General features: G+C 51.9%; 1 protein-coding gene across 4 annotated transcripts in view; it reads right to left on the reverse strand.

Annotated features, from left to right (window-relative positions):
* XYLB (xylulokinase) overlaps positions 1–21,917 on the reverse strand; it is a 43,465-nt gene extending 21,548 nt beyond the window's left edge. For 3 of the 4 annotated variants that reach the window (XM_068557655.1, XM_068557656.1, XM_068557657.1), the window contains exons 1-11: positions 21,788–21,914; positions 20,475–20,557; positions 17,387–17,456; positions 15,522–15,602; positions 13,296–13,382; positions 12,530–12,658; positions 11,642–11,707; positions 9,885–9,957; positions 7,362–7,480; positions 4,179–4,260; positions 364–404 (exon numbers count right to left, since the gene is read on the reverse strand). In XM_068557655.1, coding sequence (XP_068413756.1) covers positions 364–404; positions 4,179–4,260; positions 7,362–7,480; positions 9,885–9,957; positions 11,642–11,707; positions 12,530–12,658; positions 13,296–13,382; positions 15,522–15,602; positions 17,387–17,456; positions 20,475–20,557; positions 21,788–21,844 — 888 coding nt within the window. In that variant the 5' untranslated portion in view covers positions 21,845–21,914. Of the gene's footprint in view, positions 1–363; positions 405–4,178; positions 4,261–7,361; positions 7,481–9,884; positions 9,958–11,641; positions 11,708–12,529; positions 12,659–13,295; positions 13,383–15,521; positions 15,603–17,386; positions 17,457–20,474; positions 20,558–21,787 lie in introns of all 4 variants that reach the window. The other variant, XM_068557654.1, reaches the window with a different exon arrangement.
* Positions 21,918–26,038: the final 4,121 nt, after the last annotated feature.

The following is a 26,038-nucleotide window of genomic DNA, read 5'->3' on the forward strand; positions in this document are numbered from 1 at the left end:
AACTCGTGGTTCGGGTGACAACAGGCTTCCCACTAGAAGCAGGAGGGTCTGGGTTACGTCTTCATCGCCTAGGGAGCTCACAGTGCTCTAGCCCGAGGTCTGACCCTTCTGCCACTGTGCTCACCACGACTGGCCACTGTCAAGGCAGGCAGGGGACCTGTCTGCTCAGCAAAGGCAAATGACCTTCTAAGAGAGGACCTGTGGACAGGTCCTGGGGCCTGGGTCTCCCTATCCCCTCCCTCAGCTGCCTTTTGACCCTGGAAGCCCCTCTGATAGGCAGCAAAGATGGTGCTGAGACCCCAGCACCCTCATCCCCTGGGGCAGAAAGCTGACCCTGCCTGAGGGAGTGAGTGGTCACCTTACCGCAACGTCACCTTCCTCCAGCCTCATGCCTGCCAGCGACGCTGAGAATGGGAGGGGAGCCTGTGGTTAGCAGGGGGTCACATGAGAGCCACAAAGCAAACCAGTCACCCCCACCCCGCCAGATGGGAGCGCAGCCCCCATCTCCCACCCCAGTCCACAAGCTAAGGGGGACGCAGGAACAGGGTGAGCCAAGGGCTCAGAACGCCCCAAGGGCTAGAGGGTGGAGTCTCTGTGGTCAGGGCCTCTGATTTGGACTCAGAAACCTCATCTAAAGGGGTCCAAACTCCCCACCCGCTGTTAGGCACTCCCAGGAGTGCAGAGGACCAAGGGGGCAAGTCAAGACACCAGGATACACACGGCGGAGAAAGACAAAGGCGAGGCCGGAGTGAGGGGCTTTCCCCCACCTCAGTGGTATGGAAAGGGTAAAGGTCATGTTGACCCCCCTTTATGTGAGGCCCATGGCAGTGAAGTTTATCTGCCTTGCTCACTGATACACCCTGGAACTGAAAGAAGGTCTGCCATGTAGCAGCAGGCTTAAACGTTGAGTGAATGAATGAATGCAGGAGAAATGTGGGCAGGAACAGGTGTACACAAACACTGCTGCAGAGGTACGATCAGCAGAGTGTCAGAGCCCTGGACTCAGGAATCCTACCTCCGAGAGCTTATCCTATAGGCCGCAGGGGTCCCCAGCCCCCTACCGGTCTGTACAGCAGGAGGTGAGCGGCGGCGAGCGAGCAGAGCTTCATCTGCCGCTCGCGTTACCACCTGAACCATTCCCCCAAACCCCCACGCCCGTCCGTGGAAAAACTGTCGTCCACGAAACTGGCCCCGGGTGCCAAAAGGGCTGGGGACCGCTGCTATAGGGACAAGGGACAAGATAACGTTCGCATGGCCTCAACGGTAGAAGCCACGCCTACCTCCATCTCTCCATCTCCCAGCTCCATCTGAGGGACACTGGCAAAGTAAATGCCAGAACAATGGAAACCTAAACAACCACTAATGATGCTGCACAAAAATATTGCCTTGGTTGGTTAAAATAAACTGTTTATTTACGGGCATAGGAAAAGAAGGTTGGAAGGACAGCCCTCAAAATTTTAACTTTGGCTATCTCTGGGTTAAGAGATTACAGATGATTTTTTTTTACATCCTTCCTTTGGTTTGTCGGTACTTAAAATTTTTTTCTGCAGTGAAGAGGTATCCCTTGTGTATAAGAAAAAAAAAGCATAAGACTAATGCATTACTTAAGGCAGCAGCAAAGTGAAGGTCAGACTTAGGGAGGGACCGGCTGAGGGCTACCTGCCTGGTACCTCTAGCATTCAGCCTGAAACCGCAGTCCAAAAGGACAGTTTAGGAAGCTGCTTCTTTGTTGTTCCCTCTGAAACATGCCCAGAAGCTCATGCTTCTGTGGTTCAAAAGCAGGCCCATTATTCTCCCTGACATTCTTCCAGTTGATAGAGTAGGTGTAAGAATATACATTTTTCTAACCAGACTCACAGACTTAGGAAACAAACTTAACGGTTACCAAAGGGGAAAGGCGGGGGGCGGGCGGGAGGGAAATACCTGGAGGTTGGGATTAACATAGACACACTGATATATATAAAACAATCAACAAGGACCTACTGTCTAGCACAGAGAACTCTCCTCACTACTCTGTAATAACCTATATGAGAAAACCATCTGGAAAAGGATAGATATACCTATATATATAACTAAATCACTTTGCTGGACACCTGAAAGTAACACAACATTGTACATCAACAATGCTCCAATATAAAAAAACAATACATTTGTTTCTAACGAGACTTGATGAAGTTACTTTCATTTTGAAAGACAAACAAACATGGCCCACAAAGCACAGAATTGTCCTGAATCGGCGCTTGTGCACCATCTGTTCCTTTCTGAGGGTGACTCAGCTTTTAGGGCAGACAGGAACTGGGGCCTGGCATCCTCCAGGAGCTGGGGCACCAGAACGTGCCCACCACAGGCCAGAGCTGCCTCTTAAATCAGGCGCCCAGGGGACAGAGCGACAGGCTTCAAGCCTTGCTCCTGCAGGAATTTGGCCACTGTCTACCAGCCTCTATCTCACCTCACCTCAGACCAGGAACACGAGGGTCCCTTCTCCAAAACCTGCTCTGAGTTTGGGTTTGTGCCTTGACAACAGGGCTCTGTGTGAAGTTCTACAGAACCTGCGCAGGGACAGGGAGGCCCTCGTCTGGCTCCTGGGGGTTCCCTGCAGATGCCAGAGGGGAGGCCACCCCAGAAGGGAGGGGGCACAGCCAGGACACTGATGCGACCACAGGGGTGGCGGGGACATCCTCGCTGTGCCCTCAGCTCCAAAGCAGACAGGCCCAAAGCAGACCTAGGAGCACCACGAGTGTTACTCGTAGTGGTGGCAGAAATAATAGTTAACGGTGACTTAAATGTTTTTTCCTGGGCACAAAAATACGCATAGATACTGCAGGAAATACGGCATATAAAATCATCATTATGATGATGAATGAATTTTAACAAGACCTTCAGCTCCATTTCTAGGCACACAGCTCCACTGCTAGACACGTGTGCCTCTCTCTTTTTATTTTATTTTTGCTGTCCACATCCTCATCTGTACAACCAGTAGGAGGTAAGCACAGGGAGGCTCATGGGTGTGGAAACCAGGAGAAGGGCTGAAGTCAGACCCCGGCCTCCACCAAACCCTTTCATATGTACCTGAGACTCACTTCCTTAGAGAAGGAATGGCTGCTCAGGATGGCAACTTGGGGTAGACTTGCCAGATAAAATATAAGACGCTCAGTCACACTTCAAGTTCAGAGAAACAACAAGTGGGACACACTTACACTGAAAAATCATTTGTTATCTGAAATTCAAACATTGCCTGGGACACACTCATTCTACCTAATCACTTGTCCTTCCTCTGAATTCAAGTTTAACTGGGTGTCCTGTATTTGTATTTACTCTATCCAGCAACCCTGATTTGGTGGCCCATTAGGAAAAGGGCTGCAGAGGTGGGGTGAGGGGCAGCAGTCTGGTGGTACTCATTGTGGCCACTTGGCCTTTCTTTAGAGACCAGTCAGCCCCTCCAGGAGGGGCCTCAGGAACCCCCAGAGGAGAAGAGAAGGACGAAGAGGAGACAAGGGGCTTGGATGAAGTCATACCTATAGGTCAAATGATGGGGCAGAGACTCAAAGCTGGGTCCCAGAGGAAGGGTTGGGGGAACTGAGATGTTTAGCTTGGAAGAGAAAAGGCAGGTATGCAGAATCCCACCCTTGGGCGTGTTGAAACTGGAGGAGAATTTGAACTGCTGCTAATTCTGAGGCTGAGGGTCTGGCACTCTGGCAGCAGCCACCAGGGCCAGGCAGGCGTGTAAATAGGCTGTATTTATTCTGCCCTTGAATTTGTCTTTTCATCACTTTTCTTCATTTTTACTGTTCGTCTTTTCCCAAACTGATAATGTTGTAAATATTTGTTTTAAATTAGAAATTTAATAAAAATTAATGGTTGTTGTTAAAAAAAAAAAAAAGGAAAGAAAAGGCAGGTGAGGGAGGGTGGGCACTGTCTTCCTCAATCGCTGATCAGGTTTCACCTGCAGGTGCGGCACTCAGTGGCTCTTGTGGGCGGAGTCAGAGCCAAGGTGGGGCAGGTACAAGGCGTGAGAGTTCAGACCAGCAGGCGGGCGGGCACCAAGGGAGGGAGGGCCCGCCACGGACAGGCTTCCCGAAGAAGCCCCAAGAAGCCCCAAGAAGCCGGCTGGCATTCTCCAATGTCCAGCAAGGACCAAGGCAGGCTACTGGGAGGGTGAAATCCCATGAGGTACTCACCTGGGTTGTCCCCAGTGAAGGCCACCACTTTGCATCCTGGAGGAAACCCATAGCGCTGGACGAAGTAGGAAGAAATGGCCCCCTGAGGAGAGAAGGCAAGAACGCTCTGCTGAGGCAGACCCCACCTGCTCGACACAACTGTCCACACCTCGGGCCACAGGAAGGCCACAGACCTGGGTGGGGCCTACAGTCGCATCACACCTGGGACGTCCCTCCTGTTCACAAAACACCAGAGGAGCCCAGCACAGGGCTGCAACCACGCATGTGAGGTCATCCCACTGCCTTGAAGCCCACTTAATTTTGAGATTCAAGGCAACTAGAACAGACCAGTTCCAATTGTGGACTTGCTTTGTAAGCTCCAAATTATGGATGTAGCATTAAAAATAAAGAAATAACAGGAGGAAATCATTAAGCAAACTCATAGAAGTAGATAATGCCTTGCACACACGCTCTATCAGTCAGATTAAGAGTAATTGGACACATGTGGGCAGAGGTCAACGTTCTAAAGAAAATAAAGCAAGGAAAGGCAGTGTGGAGGAGGTGCTTCCACCAGGAACCACAGCTCTCAGGGCCCCTCCAAGACCGCCTGTGGGATCAGAGGGCAGGGATAACTTCTGGACAGACCTACAGTCTTTAGGGAGCACAGTTATGAAAAGAAAGCATTTTCCCCCCTTTCCCTGTCTTGGTTCCAAAAGTGTAAAATAAATGATGGGATTTCCTGGTGTCTGGGAAGAACATTTTACTCCATCCAGCCAACTTTCGGATTTACATCAGAATAAAGCCATCTCCTGGGAGATAATTGTCTTGGCCTCCCTTGCCTCAGAAAACAGAGCCTGAGTCAGGGCTCGTGCAGGTGGCTTATTTGGGGAAGTAACCCCAGGAAATGAGAAGGGGACAGGGAAGAATGAAACATGGAAGGGGGGAAAGCCCACCCCAGGGTCCTCTGTGGAGCTGGTCATGGCTGTGAGCTGCATCCAAGGAACTGCATGAAATGCACGGGGGGGCTGTCCACCTAGGGGTGGAACAGGGAGCAGCTCTCCGTAGCTCCCCACCAGTGAAGGGCACACGTGGGGTGCTAACTCCCTGAACCTCCAGGCTGGCAGAGCACTGTAGAGTCCCAGAAGGCTGCGGGCAGAAGTGAGGAAAATAAGATGCAGCTCACGCAGGGCTCTGCTAGGCGACACCTGCGTGAAGCCACAACAGCTGGCAAAAAAGTGGGCTGGGAGGATGCAAGGTGGGAAGCGTCTGCTACACTATATCTCCAAATATTTTCCTGCAGAAAAGGAGAGAAAGCCATCTGGGCACCACCTTCAGAAAACGGGATGACAGAAAACATGGATTTTGCTTGTTTCCCCCCATCACGTGGGTTCCTACGTTACAAATGAAAATACACTTTTCACAATCAGTTCTTTTCCATTCCTCAAGCTGCTGGTGTCTGCACAGGCTACCTCTTGGAGGCATGTGTTCCTGGCATAAGGCAAACAAAGCCGGTTGCCGTGGACAAAACACCGCTCTCCATCTCACTTGAAACTAAAAGCCGTGTGTGGAATACCAGTCCCAGAGGCTTGGCTGTTTTCTGTTAGCCCTTCCTTTTTCTTTCTGCTGTGCATCAGCCTGCCTGGGTCCTGAACTGTCTGCTTCTACAGGGCAGGACACCCTTAATTTAAGCTCTATGCGCTGGCCTCACGGCACCCTCTGGATGATGACGATTTGGCTTTGAGATTCTGCTCGTGGTGGCAAAGGCTGTTTTCAGCAGGTCACTGTTCATCTCAGAAAGTGCTTCTGTGGTTGGGACTCCCAACGTGAGGACTGAGGCACTCGTGATAGCCTGGTTCTCCTGGTGGCCCACCCCTCCCAGCTCTGTGACTCTCCCCGGGACTCAGGGTCTCTTGTCCTTCCTTCGCAGCCAACGCTCTGCACCACCCAGGGGTTCTGCTTGTTCTGGCTGCAGGGCACATGCTCCCCGCCAAAGGGCCGAGTGCAGGGCCCAACCAAGAACTTAGCCGGCCAACTAGGGGAAACCAGGGCGTGGACAGCCAGTGTCTATTCCGAATGTGGGTGCCACACTGATGGTTAAAGGTTTTTTGTTTTTAATAAATTTATTTTTTTTTGGCTGCATTGGGTCTTTGTTGCTGTGCACGGGTTTTCTCTAGTTGCGGCGAGCGGGGGCTACTCTTCGTTGCAGTGCATGGGCTTCTCATTGCGGTGGCTTCTCTTATTGTGAAGCGTGTGCTCTAGGCACGGGGGCTTCAGTAGTTGCAGCATGAGGGCTCAGCAGCTGTGGCTCGTGGGCTCTAGAGCGCAGCCTCAGTAGTTGTGGCACACGGGCTTAGTTGCTCTGCAGCATGTGGGACCTTCCCGGACCAGGGATCGAACCCATGTCCCCTGCATTGGCAGGCAGATTCTTAACCACTGCACCACCAGGGAAGTCCCTGTTGTTGTTTTGATTTATTTATTTTTGGCTGTGCTGTGTCTTCGTTGCTGTGTGTGGGCTTTCCCTAGTTGTGGCGAGAGGGGGCTACTCTTTGTTGCAGTGCATGGGCTTCTCGTTGTGGTGGCTTGTTGCAGAGCACAGGCTCTAGGAGTGCAGACTTCAGTAGTTGTGGCATGCGGGCTCAGTAGTTGTGGCTCGCAGGCTCTAGAGCGCAGGCTCAGTAGTTGTGGTGCACGGGCTTAGTTGCTCTGCGGCATGTGGGATCTCAGGGACCAGGGCTCAAACCCATGTTCCCTGCATTGGCAAGTGGATTCTTAACCACTGTGCCACCAGGGAAGTCCCTGGTTAAAGCTTTTTAATTGAATTGTTTGGTTTTTTGCTGTTAAGTTGTATGAGTTCTTTATATATGTATTGGATATTAACCCTTTATCAGATATATAGTTTGCAAATATTTTCTCTCATTTGATAGGTTGCCTTTTCACTTTGTTGACCGTTTCCTTTGCTGCGTAGAAGCTTTTTACTTTGATGTAGTTATTGCACCTGAGTACAAGACATTGATACAGACATTTCGCTCTGAATCACGTCAAATACTTATCTTGTACTAGACAAAGTCACATGTGTGTGTGCCCGTGTGTAAATGGATGGGTGTGTGTGTGTGTGTGTGTGTGTGTGTGTGTGTGTGTATACTACACAGCTTCCCAGTAGCTGCCAGCTCTCCAGTGAGCCGCGTCACTGGGCAGGGAACCTACCACAACTGAGCATGACGGCACCGGCAGGCCGAGCTTCTCCTCTAAGTGAGGTGCACAGGCACCAAGGCAAGCCTGCGACCAGACTTTGTCCTGGATCCGCAACAAATTCATTCCAGAACCTAAGGAAGGAAGGAAACAAGAAAGAGAAATCTTAAAAAAGGGTCTTTTGTAAAAATGCACAAATCTGGCAGAGAGTGGATCATTCTTACAGCAAACGTATATCTGGAGCTCTTTCCCGATGGAACGTATACAATGTGCCTAGGTAACTCGAACCAGAGAGCCAGAGGCCAGCAGGGCCCTTAGAAACACCTGCCCCCGCCCCCCCAAACATTCCTCACAGGCTTAAATCCCACAGTTAGCCTGGAAATCTGCTGCTCTAAGACCTGGCTGGGGGAGGGGAGCTCCCACCAATGTCACCTAGGATGGCTCTGCGTGTCCCCTGGGGTTCAAGGCTAGAGGCGGCCCTGGCACTGATGTGGGTCAGCTCTCAGGGATTTCCCAGTCACATCTAACTCTTCGAGGAAAGCTCTCAGACGCCTCTAAACTTCCTCACGCTCGTTACTAAGATCAGCTAAGTCTTCCCTACAACGATCTACTTCTCCCAAGGTTCTCCTGAGGATGCGGAGGGGGGAGAACCCAGAGCTCAGGTGGACAGCCCTCCTCCTCCTCTGTGGGCCCAGGTGGAGAGCCCTCCTCCTCCTCTGTGGGCCCAGGTGGAGGCAGGCAGGTGGGTTGGGTGCTGCTAGAGCCCCGTGCCCATGCGAGATGGTCAGACCGCTGGTAAATTGAGAGGTGACTTCTGGACAGTGAGGGGAGCGGGTGGAGGCCCAGCTGAGTGTGAAGCTCAGGAATGTCTAGAGCAACAATGTAACCTTCCCCAGCAGCACTTAGCAGCCGGCTGGGGTGAGTGTGGAGGACACAGGTGGATACAGGCTCTTCCATGCGTAGGGCTCTGCTGGTCTGAGCTCCAAGGAGCTGGGTTCCTGTGTGGGACGAAGCTTTTCTTCTCCAGATTGTGAGCGAAGCTTCAGGACCACTCCTTAGTCACCCTACTTGCCCTAAAACTAGACTAGCGTCTGGTGCACAACAGCACTCACACACTTCAGCTGAGCTCCCTGAGACGCGGAGCGACTCGAGGCTCTTCCGAGGCCACTCTCCCAGGCCTGGGCTCGTGCTCTGCATTCTCCTCCCTCCATGCTAGTCTCAGCCAAGAGCTCCTCCAGCAACCTCCTCCCAGCTCTCCTTCCTCACTGGCACCGTTTGCATTCATTTATGTTTGTTTGTTTATTCATCAGAGTATAGTTGCTTTACAATGTTGTGTTAGTTTCTACCGTTCAGCACAGTGAATCAGCTATACATATACACATATCCCCTCTTTTTTGGATTTCCTTCTCATTTAGGTCACCACAGAGCACTGAGTAGAGTTCCCTGTGCTATACACAAGGTTCTCATTAGTTATGTTTTTTTTTTTTTTAATTAATTAAGTAATTATTTTTGGCTGCGTTGGGTCTTCGTTGCTGCGCGCGGGCTTTCTCTAGTTGCGGCGAGCGGGGGCTACTCTTTGTTGCGGTGCGCAGGCTTCTCATTGTGGTGGCTTCTCCTGTTGTGGAGCACGGGCTCTAGGCATGAGGGCTTCAGTAGTTGTGGCTCACGGGCTCTAGTTGTGGCTCACAGGCTCTAGAGCGCAGGCTCAGTAGTTGTGGCGCACGGGCCTAGTTGTTCCGCGGCATGTGGGATCTTCCTGGACCAGGGCTCAAACCCGTGTCCCCTGCATTGGCAGGCGGATTCTTAACCACTGCGCCACCAGGGAAGCCCAGTTATCTGTTTTATACATAGTATCTGCATTTATTTTTGCTACAGTTTTGATTCCAGAAGCTCACCACTCTCATGAGTTCCCCAAATGTGGACAAAAACTTCAGTAAGTAACTCCTTGTGGGAGCCAAGCTCCAAGATGATCCTTCTCATCCCCTAGTGTTCACACCATTTGAGGTCCCCTCTCCCTGTTCCCGTAGGTCTGTGTGACCAGGGAAAGGGATGTGCATCACTCCCAAGATCATGTGAAAGACTCTGCAGCTTCTGCTTGGCCGCTGTCTCCTCTCACCCCTCGCCTGGGGTGAATCCAGCTCCCACATAGGGGAGGGGCTCACGTGGCAAGGGACTGAGGCCTCTGGCCCATAGTCACGTGTGTGGCCTGGAAGTGGATCCTCCAGCCCCAGTCAAGCCTTTAAGTGACCGCAGTGCTGGCAGCCAGCTTGACTGCCACCTCCTAAGAGACCCTAGGCCAGAACCATTCAGAGAAGCCACTCCCTGATTACTGACCTTCAGAAACTCTCTGAGATAATAAACATTTATGACTCTCAGCTGCTAAGCACTGGGGCCATTTGTTACACTGCAAAAGATAATACACTCCCTTCTTGGCAACAGACGGTAGGGCTGGAAGACTGGCACCCACCCGGGTGCATGGGGCTCACGCTGCCCGCACGCCCGCTAAACAGACCCACACCATGGACTCCAAAGACTTACCGTCACTGTAGTCAATAGGAGAGTGAGACCCAAGGAACAGAGAAGCAGCAAAACTACTGACCAAGGAAATTCTCTGCAGAAGAGAGAAACACAGCGAGATTTATGACTCACTTCCATAAACAACTGACTACTTCTGACACACACACAACAGAACAAGAGTTTTAAACTGGGGAGGGAAGTAGAAATTTTGAGCAAGATGCCCCAGCAATGTGAGGGACTGAGTATCCCTCAGTCCTTCAGAGCATTTTGAGTGGCTGGAACACCAAGAAGTGACTCCTTAGGAAAGCCCCTTGCTCTGCAGTTTCTGACAAGCCATAAAACTGTCAAGTTCAAAATGGAAAAAAAAAAAAGGGAGTTCCCTGGTGGGAAGGATTCCGGGTTTTCACTGCCGGGAGTCTGGGTTCGATCCCTGGTCAGGGAACTAAGATCCTGCAAGCTACGAGGCACGGCCAAAAATAAAAACCAACAACAAACAAACCAACTACAAAACCTTATAAAAAAGCCATGCTTAGGGAAGCAGGTTTTCACCCAGAATCCATATGCCAGGGAGTGTGGTGCCCTGATTTCCCTCCTCCATGTCTGTGGTCTTTATATCTAGTCACAGAGGAAGTGGGATGCGTGGCCACAGGATTCAGAAACAACAAACACACTCTCAGGGGTTCAGAATGAGAAGTGAAAGCCGGCCCCTTAGAAGCCAGAGGCGCCAAACATGAGCGGGAGGAATTGATAATGGATTCTAAATGTCACCCTGAGAGTCTCTGCTTCCACATGGGAATCACGGGCCCTTGGACCAGGGGAGAGAATGCCATCACCTCCTGTCCCCAGTTGGGCCACCTTTGTTCCACACACAGAATTCAGAGAACTTTTATCACCCCCTCCACCCAAAACCTTCATTAACGGCTAACGCTGCAGAGTAACCTGGAACCTTGAATCATTAAATTAAAAACTGCATGTTAACGTTCAAGATTTAAAAGGCAATTTGGTTTAACACAAGCTGATCATTTTCTAATTACTCAGAGAGGACAATCACTAGCCAGGATGTTGAGCGGCTTCTCAGGCAGCATTAAGTGCTGCCTTTCAGCAACTGTGGATCAAGGAATGAACCTGGGTTCCTGGCTCTGGTTGAAGGGCCACAGCTGGAGACATTGGTCCAGCCTTACAGATTTCCTAAGAAAACAATGACCCCACACCAATCAAATGCAGGTAACCATCCTGCATTAACCATAGAAATTGAGTAGACGGAGCCTAAGGGCACCCAGATCTCCTACTCAGGTGGTCCCAGGAAGACACCAGTCTCCCTGCTCCCACCCTGACCCTGATCTCCACCCTTCTGGTCAGGAGAGCCCCGGAATTCTCTTTCCCACAATTCCGTTCTTTCCCTCCTCTTTGGAAAAAGCCTGACAATGAGAATAAAAGCAAATTGAATATATATCATTTTTAATGTCTGCTAATCAATGTTTTTAGCCCATGCACATGAGATTTACTTATGCTAAGTTATAAAAGGGATTCAACTGTGACTTTCAATCAAAGAGGACTGTTTAGGCACTTCCCTGGTGGTCCAGTGGTTAAGACTTCGCCTTCCAATACAGGGGGTGCGGGTTCGATCCCTGGTTGGGGAGCTAAGATCCCACATGCCTCGCGGCCAAAAAACCAAAAACAGAAGCAATATTGTAACAAATTCAATAAAGACTTTAAAAATGGTCCACATCAAAAAAAAAAAAACTCTTTAAAAAAAAAAAGAGGAACGTTTAACCAACCTCTGTGTGTGAGTAGGCCTCGGGGTTCTGCTGGTAAAGCTTTGCAATTTGGTTTCCTGTAAATCGCTGGAAAAAGAGTGCAAATTCTTAAAAACCCAAATCCTACAGGGAATGATCAACTTCATAAAGTAAAGTTAGTGCACCATGCTCTGAAGATTAGTTAGCATGAGAGCTTAAGAAGGCCTCAAATCTGGAAATGTTTGATGTCTGCCGAACATCCTTAGTAGTAACCTCGCTCCTTACACAGGAGGGTGTCTGCTCTGACCACAAGGGCACCCATGCAGGGGACTCAGGTATTCCCCACCCACATTCTTCTTCCTTAAGGCAACCCAAGTGGGGTTGGTCCTATCCCCCAAACCTCTGCTCCAGGGAGTATCGAATTACCCCAGCTGGGCCAATAGCAGCCACCCTAGGGGATGGGGTAGGACCATGGCTGAAGCCAGCAGGAAAGAGGCACTCTTATTTTTTTAACTTTCCCAGGAGCTGCACTAAGCATCTTACAAGCACTGACTCCTTTCAGCTGCAAAACTACCCAAAATGTAAGTGCTATTTTTGTCTCCAGGTTAAAGAGGCTGAAGCTGAGGTGCCATCGTCACCCCCACACACAGCACAGCCGCGGTCACGCCTCAGCTCTGACCTGGGAGAGCTGAGGAGCAAGAGGAGGTCTGCCATGCTCGCTGAGCAGCATGCATGGCCTTGCTCAGCATCAGGGGCCAGCGTGCCCGGTCCTGGCTCCACGGGGGGGCACCCACACAGCCTCACGTGATCCCCACAGGGACAGGTCACCAGCCGTGTCCTCCCAGACACCCAGGGAGAAGGCACCAGAGCCAGCAACCAGACCTTCCTCCTGGCCCAGCCCGTCCCCAGCCCATGGCGGGCGCCGCCCACCTCATACGCGCGGGACCCGGTGAGGCAGCTGAGAGCCTGGGCTCCACCCACGGTGGCCTCCAGCTGGCGGCACTGGGCTGTGGTGCTGGAGTCCATCCACACGGGGCAGTCACGGATGGAGAAACAGGCCTGGAAGGAAGGGGCAGAGGCACAGTCATGAGCTCCGCCCACTGACTCCGGGGGCCCGCCCTGGCGCTGGCAGTCACGCCCATCACGGCTGCTGCGGACGCCTCTTTCCTGGATGTGACCTTGGAAGACCCATGGGCAAGCCCTTCATGTCCAAACCTCGGCCCGGCCTAGCGGGGTCCCTCCCCAGAAAGCTCAAGGTGGAAGGTTCTGGCGAGGACACCTGAGCACCACAGGCAACACCGGAGATGGGCGGTGAAGGGCCAGAGCGGCAGCAAAGGGCGGCTCAGCGGGGGCCTGTGGAGCCTGGGAGAAAAGGAGACGCCAGAGCCTACCTTCCCAGCATCACCGGGACGCATCGCGTCCCAGGGGGAGATTCCTGAGGGGGGAACTCGCCAGAGTCCTGCTGGGCTGGAGGGGACCAGTGTGCTGTGGGCTGTTAGCACCTGAGCCTCTGTCCAGACAGCAGGGATGTCTGTGGCAGGCAGGCAGGGAAGACCACGCTCACAGGACTGCTGCCCAAGCCACCTTCCCACACCCTTGACGATGCACAAAAGCCCCAGGCTTCAGGGCCCACAGGATTCGGGGCCCTTCTCCCCCCTACGGAAGTTTCTCAGACTCCCACAGCACGGCCAGTTACCTGCAGCTGCTCATGCAACAGGAGGTCCGGTGACAAGCTTGTCAGCACCTGGCTGGCCCCAGCCTTCCAGTACACGCTTCCATGTTGCTGCCGAGGGAAAACCCAAGCCCATGTTCACGCGGCCACACACCTGTGTCAGCCTCCTGGAGACCCGGAAAGACCCCAGACCACACGCCAAAGAACTGGACTCGAAGCCTGCCCCGCCACTTGTAAGTCGCAGAGGTCATCACCTTTATGAGACTTGGTTTTCATTTCTATAATATGGGGAGGAACTCTGGCCTGTCCACCTCAAAACTTGTAGGAAGGGTCCAAGAAAGAACTATCGGTCTGGATTTTGGTGGCTTTGTAAAACTGTATTTAAATATATTGCTCATAATATTACCTGACAGTCACTCATTCATTCACTTACCCACTATTCATTCAACAAACATCGATGGATCACGTAGATCGTGCCAGGCATGGGAGAGAATGACTAGGGTAGTATTGTCGCTACTCTGCAGGATACTGGAGTTGAGTCAGGGAAAAGGACACAAACGGACAAAACCCTATGAAGTGCAGTGGCAGGGCTGTGGGAACACAGAGGAGGGGCATCTAGCCAGCTGGGGGTGCAGGTGGGTAGAAGTGGACGTGATAATTAGGAAAGGATCCCAGAGTTGAGGGTGGAGGTGCTCCACGCAGAGAGTAACCACAGCTGAGAGAGGCTGGCAGGTGCAGGGAAGGGGCCTGAGGCGGGGGCGGGGGGCAGTAGGGACTGGAGGGGGAGGTGACAGCCTGGGCCTTGACATTCATGCTCGGGAGGCTGGGGTTTATCTTGGGGTGGTGAGAACTCTGGATTGGCAGGGGAGTGACATGGCCAGGGCTGAACGTATGAAAGGGCTTGTGGGAGTCATGGAGAAGGTAGGTTGGAGGAAGGGAGGAGAAGCAGAGGCCCAGAGAAAAATGATGGGTACTAGGCCTGGGGCAACAGAGGCGGAGTTGGAGAAGAGATGGCAGACTCAAGAGTCATGTACAAATCAGCAGCACGAGGGGACCCCCTGGATGTAGGGGTGGGAAGATGGAGGGGTCAGGAAGGACACCTGGGGTGTGGCCCCGGTGGAGAAGGAGAACTCCCCAAGAAAGGGCACCGGAGGAGGACATCGGGGGGAAGACAGTGTGCTCAGTCTGCGACATGATAAGTTTGGGGTATTCCTGGGACACCCGGCCAAGGGGGCGGAGGGGATGTCTGGGAGGGAGACGGTGTCCAGGCCTGGGGTTCAGGTGAGAGGTGTGGACATGATCACCAGGGACTCTGTTTAGTGTAACAAGGACACAATCAATACACTCCTGTTAGGTCAGGGGAAGAAGAGGCATCTTCAGAAGCATCAGCAAGTGCTCTCTAACAAGGATGTGAAGACACGCTAATCCAGCATGGAGCAAAGTGATTCGGAGGATAACACTGGACTTGAATCCTGACTCCCCCTCCTAGCAGCTATGTGACCTTGGGCAAGTGACATCACCACGTGGTGCCTCTGTTTCCCCATGTAAATGGCAATGATAATAAAAGCAGCTAAAACTTAAAGTTTTTGTGCCCTGTTCTATGTATTTAACATTCACATTGACCCTACGGCACATGAGCGTGTGGAGGCACCAGCAAGCTGGATGACGTGCCCCAAGTTGCTGCTGGTAAATGGCAGAGCTAGGGATCAAACCCAGAGCCCCTGCGCTAACCGCTGCATGATACCACCTGGTACAATCGTTATGAGGATTAAGTTAGTGCATGTAAAATGCTCAGCACTGCACCCACCATACACTAAGTGCTCCATGTTCTTTGTCACCATTATTACTAATATCTCTACTACTAAAACTGCTATCATTATTAGCATGATTTCTGACTTTGCTTTTACTTCCAAGATATAGAAAAGCAATTTTGTGCCCTCAAACAGTCATAGTACATTCATGTCAAATGCTTCCTCTTCGCCTTAGAGGACCTCTATCCAGTGCCTCCTCACCCTGTGTCCTATTTTGTATAACGCTTAATTGTAAGAACTGTCTCAAATCCTTTTGCAAGGAGGCAAGTGATATATCCACCAAGGTGGAACAGCTATACGGATTTTCACTGCAACAAAATGTGCGCCGTGGCTTTCAAGAACAAGCACCTTCCCTCGAGGGAAGCTGTCACCTCAGCACGTGCACCACTGCCCAAGACAGACACCCTTACGCCATAGACGGAGGCTGCAGCAAACAAACCTGGCCCGCCCCAGACAAGGCGAGGACTTGAGAGAAGTCAAAGCCTGAAGCCTTCATCTTCTCCAAGATGATATCCAAAGCCTGAGAAGAAACACAGAATCCACTGTGACTGTCCTGAACCACGGAACCAGGCTAACACACAAGCCTTGACTTGGACTGTAAGTGCCTGCCCTTCCAGTGGAGGCAGAGAAGGAACTGATGACTCGGGATTTGGAAGCACTAGAATAAATACATCAATTAAACGAGTAGGCATCAAACAAATAAAAAAGTGAGCTATGTTAAAAATATTTTAAATAAATGGAATCAGAAACCAGCACTCCTCAAACTTTGCTTCTCCAATTGGTGACTTCCAGGCACGCAGGAAGAGCAAAAACAAGGTGGCTCAAATTTCGGTTTCTTTTATCTGCATTTTCAACCCACCATATTAGTGCTATAACTTCACTGCAATGGAGAAGTAAAGAGCAAAGCAGAGGCTCCCATCAGAACAGGGCTCCAGGCCCAGACTCCTGTGTCCGGGAGTACAGGTTGGAGGGAGTAGGTAAAGATGGTGACCATCTGTCCCAACCCCCTATTTCCCCCTCCACCGTCTGGTTGGAACTGCCTTTCTGGCAAGACCCCATGTGTGGGATGGATGGTGCCACCCAGCAGAGCTTGACACTTCCCCAGGAATTAGATACGGATCCCAGGCTGTGTTTTCTTCAGGGTACAGAAGCCACTGGAGCTTTGGCTTGACCCTCCCACCCCCATCCTATGCCAGGAGGGCTCTTTCACAGTCCTGGCTGCGGCTGACAACTTGGCCCTGCTTGCCAAACCTCAGGCAGGGAGTGGGGCAGAGCTGGGGAAGGGACTGGCAAAGCTAGAACAGGTCCAGTTCTGGGGGCCCCTCAGGAGTAGCAATTATCCTGGTCCCAACCCCAAGCCTGGCTCTCTACTCACTTGCCACCTCCCCAGGTTAAGGCCTTGGCCCATCCGAAGCCCCTGGCATCCTCAGTGGGACCTCCAGACAGCGACTCTTGCCGGTTACCCCCACTGCCACTGCCCTGTGGTCTGGCTCAGCCCCCGAAGTATTTCCCCGCCAGCCTGTGTGGTAGAAATTCATCCTTTACCCCCAATCCTCCAGTATGAGTCAGGGTCAGGCCAATAAAAAAGAAATCATCCTTGTTACATTAACAGAAAGAAGTTAGTACAGGGAATTGGTTAAACAGGTACTGGAGGACTGAAGAAGCTTTGGCCAGACACATTCAGTGCTGCCTTTGGCTGGCCTCTAGTTTCAGGGTCTCAGGTCCCCTGTGGCCCATGAGGCAGCCCTTGGCTCCTATCGTACCTGCCTGTGCTGTCCACACACCCTGGCCCTGTGGCCCCGTGGGTCACCCGGATCTGGCAACAGGCATCTTCCTTTCTCGCTGGTCCTGAGCGGGCAGGCCTGGCTTGGGATGGATCCGAGCCTGACTGGGCAGGTCACAAGCCACCATTCTGACGGCCCTGCCCCTGGAGTTAAAGAGTCTGGCAACTGAGCACTAAGAAAAGAGCCCAAAGGCCATGTTTGGATCTCAGGGTTCAAGGGTGGCCACAGGGCCTGAAACCAGAGTGTTTGGGAAATGTTTGCTCTGTGGCATGTTAAAGATGGTCACTGGCAGGACTTTCCAGCTGCTTTGGCTTCAGAACCTGGAAGCCCTCTTTGAGTCCTCTCAGCTCAGGAGTACCGAGGCTGAGTCTGGCCCTAGGACCATGCAGATTCCACTGCCCCAGGAGGACCTCTCAACAGAGGCTCTCATGAGCTGCCACCTTTGGGCTTCCTAGCAAATCGCCAAGTCTGCTGGTAAGATGGGCCGGGAGAGGAAAGGGACAGGAATCCCTGTACTTACCTGGACCCACATAAGGACTGGAGAAGTCACTGTCAGCCCATCCTCGTGAACATGAACTCCACCCTGAGTCCTACAAGCAGAAGAGAGAATGTGGGATAGAGCCTCAGGCGGGGGCCCAGTGATGGCAGATCCTGGATCCCTCCCACAGAAGGAGAAGCACCCTCCCACCCCCGTAGCCTCGTGTGGGAGCTCTAGATTGAACAGGGAAGATGCTGGGCAAGATGGAGAGAGAAGGCATGGAAATTGCCCGGTGTGGCCCAGAGGTGGCAATTCTCAGAAAGCACCAGCAAAAACAAGCCTTCTAAGTATGAGGGGTTCACCCTGCAAGGCAGTCACTTGGAGCAGTGGGCATGAAGGGACTGGTGGAATTTGGGGTTGGATTAGAAGCCCTTCCAAATCCACTTCATAATCTTGGAGTGAGGAGGCCTTTTAAACGATGACTCAAAACCAAGAAGCAACAGAAAAAGAGACTGAGAAATTCAAAGACATAAAAAACAAAAACTCAAATATGGCAACAACAGCAATAACCCAAGCAGAAGAAAAGAAATAATTAAAATTAGAACACGAGTCAATGAAAATGAAAAGAGAAAATCAATGAAACCAAAAGCTGATCCTTTGGAAAGATCAGTAAAATTGATAAATCTCTAGCCAGGCTCATCAAGAGAAAAAAGAGAGAAGACACAAATTCCCAACATCAGAAACGATAGAAGGGTCATCACTACTGATCCCATAGGCATCAAAGGGCAATAAAGGAATATTATGAACAACTCTATGGCCACAAACCTGATAGGTTAGATGAAATGGACCAGTTCCTTGAAAGACACAAACTACCAAAACTCTAACACGGGTGGCCTGCAGTAATATAAAATATGAAAGCAAGGGCTTCCCTGGTGGCGCAGTGGTTAAGAATCTGCCTGCCAATGCAGGGGACACGGGTTCGAGCCCTGGTCCGGGAAGATCCCACATGCTGCCGTGGAGCAACTAAGCCCGTGTGCCACAACTACTGAGCCTGCACTCTAAAGTCCGTGAGCCACAACTACTGAGCCAACGTGCCACAACTACTGAAGCCCGCGTGCCTAGAGCCCGTGCTCCGCAACAAGAGAAGCCACCGCAATGAGAAGCCTGCGCACCACAACAAAGAGGCCCTCGCTTGCCGCAACTAGAGAAAGTCCGTGTGCAGTAATGAAGACTCAATGCAGCCAAAAATGAATAAATAAAATAAATTTTTAAAAAAATATATGAAAGCAAGGTGGCTTCCAACCTCAGCTCAAAGGAGACACATCAGCTGGGGGAGAAATAGATGGCAACACAAGGTGATGGGCAGTGAGAGGGAAAGGCCAGCAGAGAAGGCTTCAAGAAGGAAGTGACATCTAAAATGGACATGGAGGGAAACTTCTACCAGGACCTCTCTGAGACACCTCAAAATCAACAAATCCACAGCTGTTATGGACTGAATTGTGTCCCCCAAAATTCACAAGTTGAGGGACTTCCCTGGTGGTCCAGTGGTTAAGACTCCATGCTTCCACTGCTGGGTGCACAGGTTCGGCCCCTAGTCGGGGAACTAAGATCCCACATGCCACACAGCGCGGCCAAAAAAAAAAAAAATTTCTTGAACTGAATAAAAATGAAAATACAACATATCAACTTAAAAAAAAAGATTAGGATATAAATAACATAACTGGGAGACACCAGGGGTGCCCTCACACAGAGAGAGGCAACCATGTGAGAGGCAGCAAGAAGGCAGCCATCTGGAAACTAAGGAGAGAGACCTCAGAGGAAAACAACGCTGCCAGCACCTTGAAATTGGACTTCCAGACTCCAGACCCATGAGAACATAAATGTCTGTTATTTAAACCACCCAGTCTGTGGTATTTTGTTCTGGCAGCCCTACCAAACTAATACAAAACCTAAACTCATGATCTTTCTTCTGGAAACCAATTCTCTTTCATAGTCTACCATCCACCCTGAATGCCAGCCAGAAGCCTCACCTTCACATCTCACATTCAATTCTGTACCAAGACCTGTCAATTTTACCACCCAGCTCTCTCTCCTCCAGTCAACATCATTTCCCATCCAGATGATCTTGAAAAACCTCCTCAGTAGTTTTCCAACCTGTATTCTGGCCACATCCCACCTGCTTTCCCACTGCACCAGAGAGATCTTTTCAAAACACAAATAAAACCATGTCATACCTCCCCGGCCCCCCCATTCCTATGGCCCTTCAGTGGGTGACCATAGCTTTTAGGATAAAGACAAACTCTATTCCATGGCCTATATGGCCCAACCCAGCTTCCACCTCCCTCTCTGCCCCCCAGCCACTTGGTCTTCTTCAGTTCCATGAATGAGCAGTGTTCCTTGCCACAGGGCCTTTGCACATGCTGCTCCTTCTGCCTGGAAAGCTCTCTACCTTCTATCACCTGGCTAAGCCCACTCATTCAGATCTTGGCTTAAGCACTCCTTCCTTAGGAACATTCCCTAAACTACTCTCACAAGTCTAGGTCACATTCCTTTACAATATGCACTTGAAGAAGTGAGTTTCTTTCCTTCAATGGCCTTCTCTGAGTTTATAAACAAACATTCTTTTTTTTTTTTCCTTTAATCAATCAGCCTTTGATTGATATCAATCCCCCCCACTCAATGGGAAGCTCTGGGAAAGCAAGGACAATGTCTCTTTCTCGTTCACCATCCCAGCGCCCAGCACAGTGCTTGGTACAAAGTAAGTCTCAACTGATACCTACTATAAATATATGAAGCAATGAGTGGAATTGGAAAGGAATGCAGGAGCGTGCATTCTAGGCATAGAAGATGCTGAGAGATTTATCAAGACAACCCCTCCTGCAGTTTGAGGAAACCAGAACAGTGTGGTTTATAAATGTAAAAGGTTGAAGGAGGGGGAGTTCCCTGGTGGTCCAGTGGTTAGGACTCACGCCTTCACCTGGGGTGGGGCGGGTGGTGCCCAGGTTCAATCCCTGGTGGGGGAACTACAGTCCCACAAGCTGCACACGGTACAGCCAAAAAAAAAAAAAAAGAGGTTCAGGGAGGACCTCAAAACCAACCCCCAACACACACATGCACACTAGGTACATACCCAAATTCTAGAAGGTCTCTGTCAAAAAGCACACTGTCCTCGTAGAAGACATTCAGCTCTGCATCAACAGCAACAACTTTTACCTGGAAGGCATTAAAAAAAAACAATGTATAGAATTTTCCTCAGCTTCTACACTGGTCCAGGGATATGAACATCACCAAGTGAAGCCCAGCCCCCTAGAAGTGGTTCAGTCTGGAGACCTCCTTGAGGCTGGGGGGGGGGGGGGCATCACTGTAACCATGGAAACAGAGGCCTCATCTGGGGACATATCCAAAGACTTAGTAAAATGGAGAAGCTGAGGCTAAGCAGAAACACCCATGCAGCTCAGGGAATTTTTGCCCTCCAAACAGCCAAAGCCAAGCTCCTCTAGAGGTAGATGTTCACAGATGAGTTGGTTCCTGTGCCAGGCAAGGAGGTCTGAGAAAGTCCTAGAGGGGAAGGCATGGGAGGCAAGGTTTTGAGATGTCTCTTGGAGGGCCACGCCTGCAGAGATCTGAGAGGCAAGGCCCCTGGTCTGTTCCCACAGGCCATGGTCAAGGACCAGAGACACATGCCCCAATGGAGCAGACCTCCAAACTCAAGGATGCAACTCCTTTCCTGGACAGATGGAGAAACTGAGGCCTAGCAGGACAACCTGACCTATCCAAGGTCCCACAGAACTTTGATCAGGGACTGGCCTTGCTCCCTTGACCCATCCGAGGAGGAGGATTTCACTGCAACTGTGTTGATTTCCCAAGTTCAGGAGGAGCCAGCCCCTTGGCACCCCAAGCCCAGTTTGATGACAAATTTTGACTCTGCTTGCCTGTCTGATTGGCCCCGAGAGCAGCACAGCTGGGCACGTTGACCCGGGCACGCTGGTGCCAACCAGGGGCTGTCACAGGGCGGAACAAAGTTCAGGTGTACACAGTGCCCATTTCACTTAAAAAAAAAAAAAAAAGCTTCTAGCGGTGACCTGGTTGCAGTTCACTGGCTCTGCCTGCGTGTCTACCCGTCTGTCTGGTCCTCTGTTTACAGTAGCTGAGCTCCTTCGGGTCCCCGTCAATCTGTGCCCATGACGGCGCGCGAGCCCTTCGGGTCCCCCCCTGCCTTCCGGGCATTTCCCCGCCACGTGCCCTCGGGAGAGTGGGGGTGGGCGCCCTTTCTAGGAGTGCCGGGGTCCAGGCCGGGCGGAGGCGCCGGGTCGCCGGGAAGCCCGAGAGGGAGGCGCGCCCGCGGCGCGGCCCAGGGTTCCAGGCGCCCGGGTCCCCCGACAGCCCGCCCGGCGTCGCGGAAGAGGCGGCCCCGCCCGGCCGGCCCCGGGCCCGCGCCGATACCTGCTGCGTGCTGAAGTCCCAGCCCAGGCAGCAGCGGCGAGCGGCGTGCTCGGCCATGGCCGCGGAGGTTCCAGGAGGCGTGTCGCTCTGTCGGTCCTTCCCGCGGCCGGACTGCCGCCGCGCCCCAACGCTCGGATACGCCGGGGTCCGCCCCTCGCCCCGCCCGGCCGGACTCCGGGACCCGAGGCCCCCGCGGCCTTGCGCTCTGGCGCCGCCTGCTGGTGAACAGGGCGGGGACGCACCGCGGCTCGGCCTCCGCCTGCGCTTCGCAGCTGGGCGACCGACGGGTGTCCCTTGCGCAGCCCTCTCCCTCCAATCCCGCCCCGCCCCGCTTCCCATCCAAATGTGCTCCCTGCACAGGCCCGGCCCTAACGCTGCCTGCCTTCTCTCGGAGGAGGCCTGAGCCAGAGGATTCAACCCTAAGCCGGCTTGTCCCTGTCTCTCTGGGCACCCTGAGCCTGGGGACCTCCATGGCCGTCCCTCTCGGGTACTGGAGCAGCTGTCCATCATGGTGGTGAGTTAGGGGGCACAGGGAAATGTGCCCTGGGGTTGGAGGCACGGGGCTCCAGCAGGCCCTTTCCTGACCCAGTAGATCTAAGTAGTTCCCCAGCTCTGACGTGCGCCGCATCCCACCTCTGTATTTAAAGGCAGAGCTCCTGAGCCACTTCACCCCCACTTCCCCCGGAGGGCGCTCCTTCGTTCATTCCTGCGGTCAGCTGGTAGTCCAGGCACGGTGAAGGGGGATGAGAACCAAAAGCAGACTCACTCCTTTTCTTCCTGGAGCTGAGGACCCCTTCTCTTCCCCTCATTCCACCTAGTGTCCCGCAGAAGCCTTCCCAACACCCACCCAGGTGAAATGCTCCGCCCAGGAGCCCCCAGCCCAGCAGAGCGCCTGATGCAATGGTCTTATTACCCATATCTCTCTTGCTGAACTTGAGCTGCTTGGAACCCAGATCCTCTTCTTAGCCCAAGGTCCCAAGGTCAGTGGCACGGCTGGATGCAAAGCTAGTGAATTTGGGTGCAGAACTTGCATGTTTAACCACTAAACAAGACAATTTGCTGGGCAGCCTTGTGAGAAGGCCCGTGGCAAAATATAAAAGTCTCTTGAAGTCTGAGGCAGCTGGCTGTTTCTCAAGCTGCCTCACAGGAAGACCTACTCTTGGTCAGGGGTGCCTTTCTCTATGGGTTGTGGCATCTCTACCCCGTTCTGGTGACTGGTGACTCATCCTTTCTCTTGATGTAACAGCACTTTCACTGTGGCCACAAAGAAGAATAGAGGTCTGAGAGCCCATTTGCCTGCTTGAGGAGACTACACCCACGATCTGATCCTTTAGCAAGGAATAAGGATGGAAATCTTAATTCCAAGTTATCAACGCGTCTCATACTGTCTTCCCTGTTGACGCCCTGAAAAGGCCCAGCCAGTAGCAGAGGGGTTTCAGGGAATCCTTGGGAAATGCTGCCGTGGCCTGAGGCTGGTCTTTTTGCCTATCAGCTCTGACCTTGAACCTGGTTCCCTGCACCAAGGATTTGGGAACAAAGCAGAAACTGCCCTGGAGGTGTCTCTTCACCATGACCAGGTTGTCCACAGTGCCTAGCAAGGCTCCTTCCCTTATCAGGCCCTAAGGACACCACAGCCTGAGGGCGAGGCAAACCCACAGGAGTCACGTGATCAAACTGGCGTATTAGAAAGGTCACTCAAGATGCTGTGTGTGGAGAATGGGGGCAAAAGGGAGGAAGGAAAAATGAGTGAGAATGTGGCTGCAGGAGGCCTGAGCTAGGGCTAACACCTCAGAGGTGCTGAGGATGGAGACTAGGTGGATTCCAGAGATACTTAGGAAGCTCTGGGAACGTCGTCGACTGCGAGAGGGAGCAAAGGTAATGCTCAGGTTCCTGGCTTAGGTGACCTGGTTGGATAACCGCTGATGCATAACAAAACACCCCCAAACTTGATGACTTAAAACAATCATCTTGGGCTTCCCTGGTGGCGCAGTGGTTAAGAATCAGCCTGTCAATACAGCGGACACGGGTTCGAGCCCTGGTCCGGGAAGATCCCACATGCTGCCGTGGAGCAACTAAGCCCATGAGCCACAGCTACTGAGCCTGCGCTCTTGAGCCCGCACGCCACAACTACTGAGCCTGCGTGCCGCAACTACTGAAGCCCATATGCCTAGAGCCCATGCTCCGCAACAAGAGAAGCCATTGCAATGAGAAGCCCGCTCGCTGCAATTCAAGATAGCCTGCATGCAGCAACAAAGACCCAACACAGTCAAAAAGAAATAAATAAAATAAATTTATAAAAAAAGCAAACAAACAATCATCTTTTCTTGTCTCTCAGATGTCAGCAGGTCAGCTGATCTAGGCTCAGCTCAGTTAGAGGGGCTCTGCTCCCTGTGTCTCTCATCTTTCCTTTCCTGGGACCAGCAGTGTCCTCTAGGCACGCTCTTCTCGTGAAAGCAGCAGGTCAGGGAATTCCCTGGCGGTCCAGTGGTTATGAAACAGGAGGGAAGGGGGCAGGGCACGGCCTTTAAAAGAATGACATAGCCATAGGATATGACGAAAACTGGTTAGAACCAACTAGGTCCAAGATGGCAGAAGATTCGACTTCCAGTGGACCTTGAGCCTCATCATATGCTCATTGTAATTCATTAGCATAAGGTAAGTGACACACCCTCCAGCGCCATGACAGTTCTGAGGCCAACCATCAAAGACCAAAAAAGTGGGCGGTGGCCCAATTCCTGGAAATCTCCACCCCTTCCCCAAAATAGTTGGAATAATCCTCCCACTCATTAGCCTATGAAATTACCCAGCCCATAAAAACTAACCACACCATATTTTGAGGTGGCTCTTGCCTTCTGAGATGGCCCACCCTCTGTCTGTGGAACATGTTTCTCTCTAAATATTACCTATCACTTTGTCTCTCACTGAATTCTTTCTGTGTTGAGACAGAAGGAACCTGAGCCTCAGTTAGTCCAGACACCAGGTGAGTGATTCTAATTAAAAGACCGTGGGCTCAAGTCCCAATCTGGGTTTAGCCTGGGTTCGAGTCCCGGCACGTGGGTTCAAGTCCCAATCAGAGGTACACAGTTTCAGTTAGGACTCTGTGCTTCCAATGCTGGGGGCATGGGTTCGATCCCCGATCGGGTAACTAAGATCCCACAAGCCTTGCAGCCAAAAAAGAAAAAAAAGTAAGAAAGCAGCAGGGCAGAAGAAGGCAAGGGCACACTTGTAAGGCCTCCAAAGGTCTAGACTTAGAACTGGCATGCTCCCTTTTCACCTCTATGCCACTGGCCAGTCCTGTGGCCAGCCCAAAGGCAAGTGGTGGGGAGGAGGCCATGGCAAGGGTGTGGACGTGAGGAAGGGTGAAGAATTGGGGCCACCAATGCAATCTCCTCAGGCCACTACCAGATGGAGGGTGGCTCCATTCTCTGAGTTAGGAAACATAGGGGGAGAGGCAGGCGTTGGGGGAAGACGGTGAGTTTCAGGAGGACATGGTAGGTTTGCGGGGCCTGTGGGTTGTCTGAGTGGAGACATTGAACAGGCAGTTGGATACGAGGTCTCCAGCTCAGTAAAGAGGTCTGGGCTGAAGACAGTGATTTGGGAGTTACCATCTCCCAATGGGGATGGGCTAGAGTGCACAGAAAGGACTAGAGTGGGACAGATGGAGACCCACCCAGAGGGAACCGAAAAGGATAGTCCCAGTGCAAGAAGAGACCTTGAGAGAGGGATGAGGTAGAAGCCAAAAAGGAAGAACCTTCCTGTGAGGTGCGGCTCGACAGCCTCAAATGCTGCGTGGAAACCTGTCCCTCGGTTTAGCAGTGAGGAGCCAGGTCATTGAAACCTCAGCAAGAGCACAGCCCCATAGGCATTAGGTTTGCTTTGCTTTGGTTTTTTTTGGCCACGCCACGTGGCTTGTGGGATCCTAGTTCCCCAACCAGGGACCAAACCCTCACCCTTGGCAATGAAAGCACGGAGTCCCAACCACTGGACCACCAGAGAATTCCCTAGGCATTAGTTTTTTTTAAGTACTTTAAAAAAATTCAGCACTGTTTTTACAGTTTATTCAGTTATATGTATTCTGTGGTTCCCAAACTGTGCACCCAGGTGCTCTGGGAAGGTGCAGGGAACCCATAGGGGTGCAACGGGGTATTTTTGACTTTTCAAGGGAAACACAGTCATACTCAACCTCTGTCAGGCACCAGGGGAACTGCTAACGAGGTAGTTGACGGTTCCAACATTGGATTGTGCTATATT

This window comes from Eschrichtius robustus, chromosome 12 (assembly GCF_028021215.1).
Source record: "Eschrichtius robustus isolate mEscRob2 chromosome 12, mEscRob2.pri, whole genome shotgun sequence".
Taxonomy (NCBI): Eukaryota; Metazoa; Chordata; class Mammalia; order Artiodactyla; family Eschrichtiidae; genus Eschrichtius; species Eschrichtius robustus.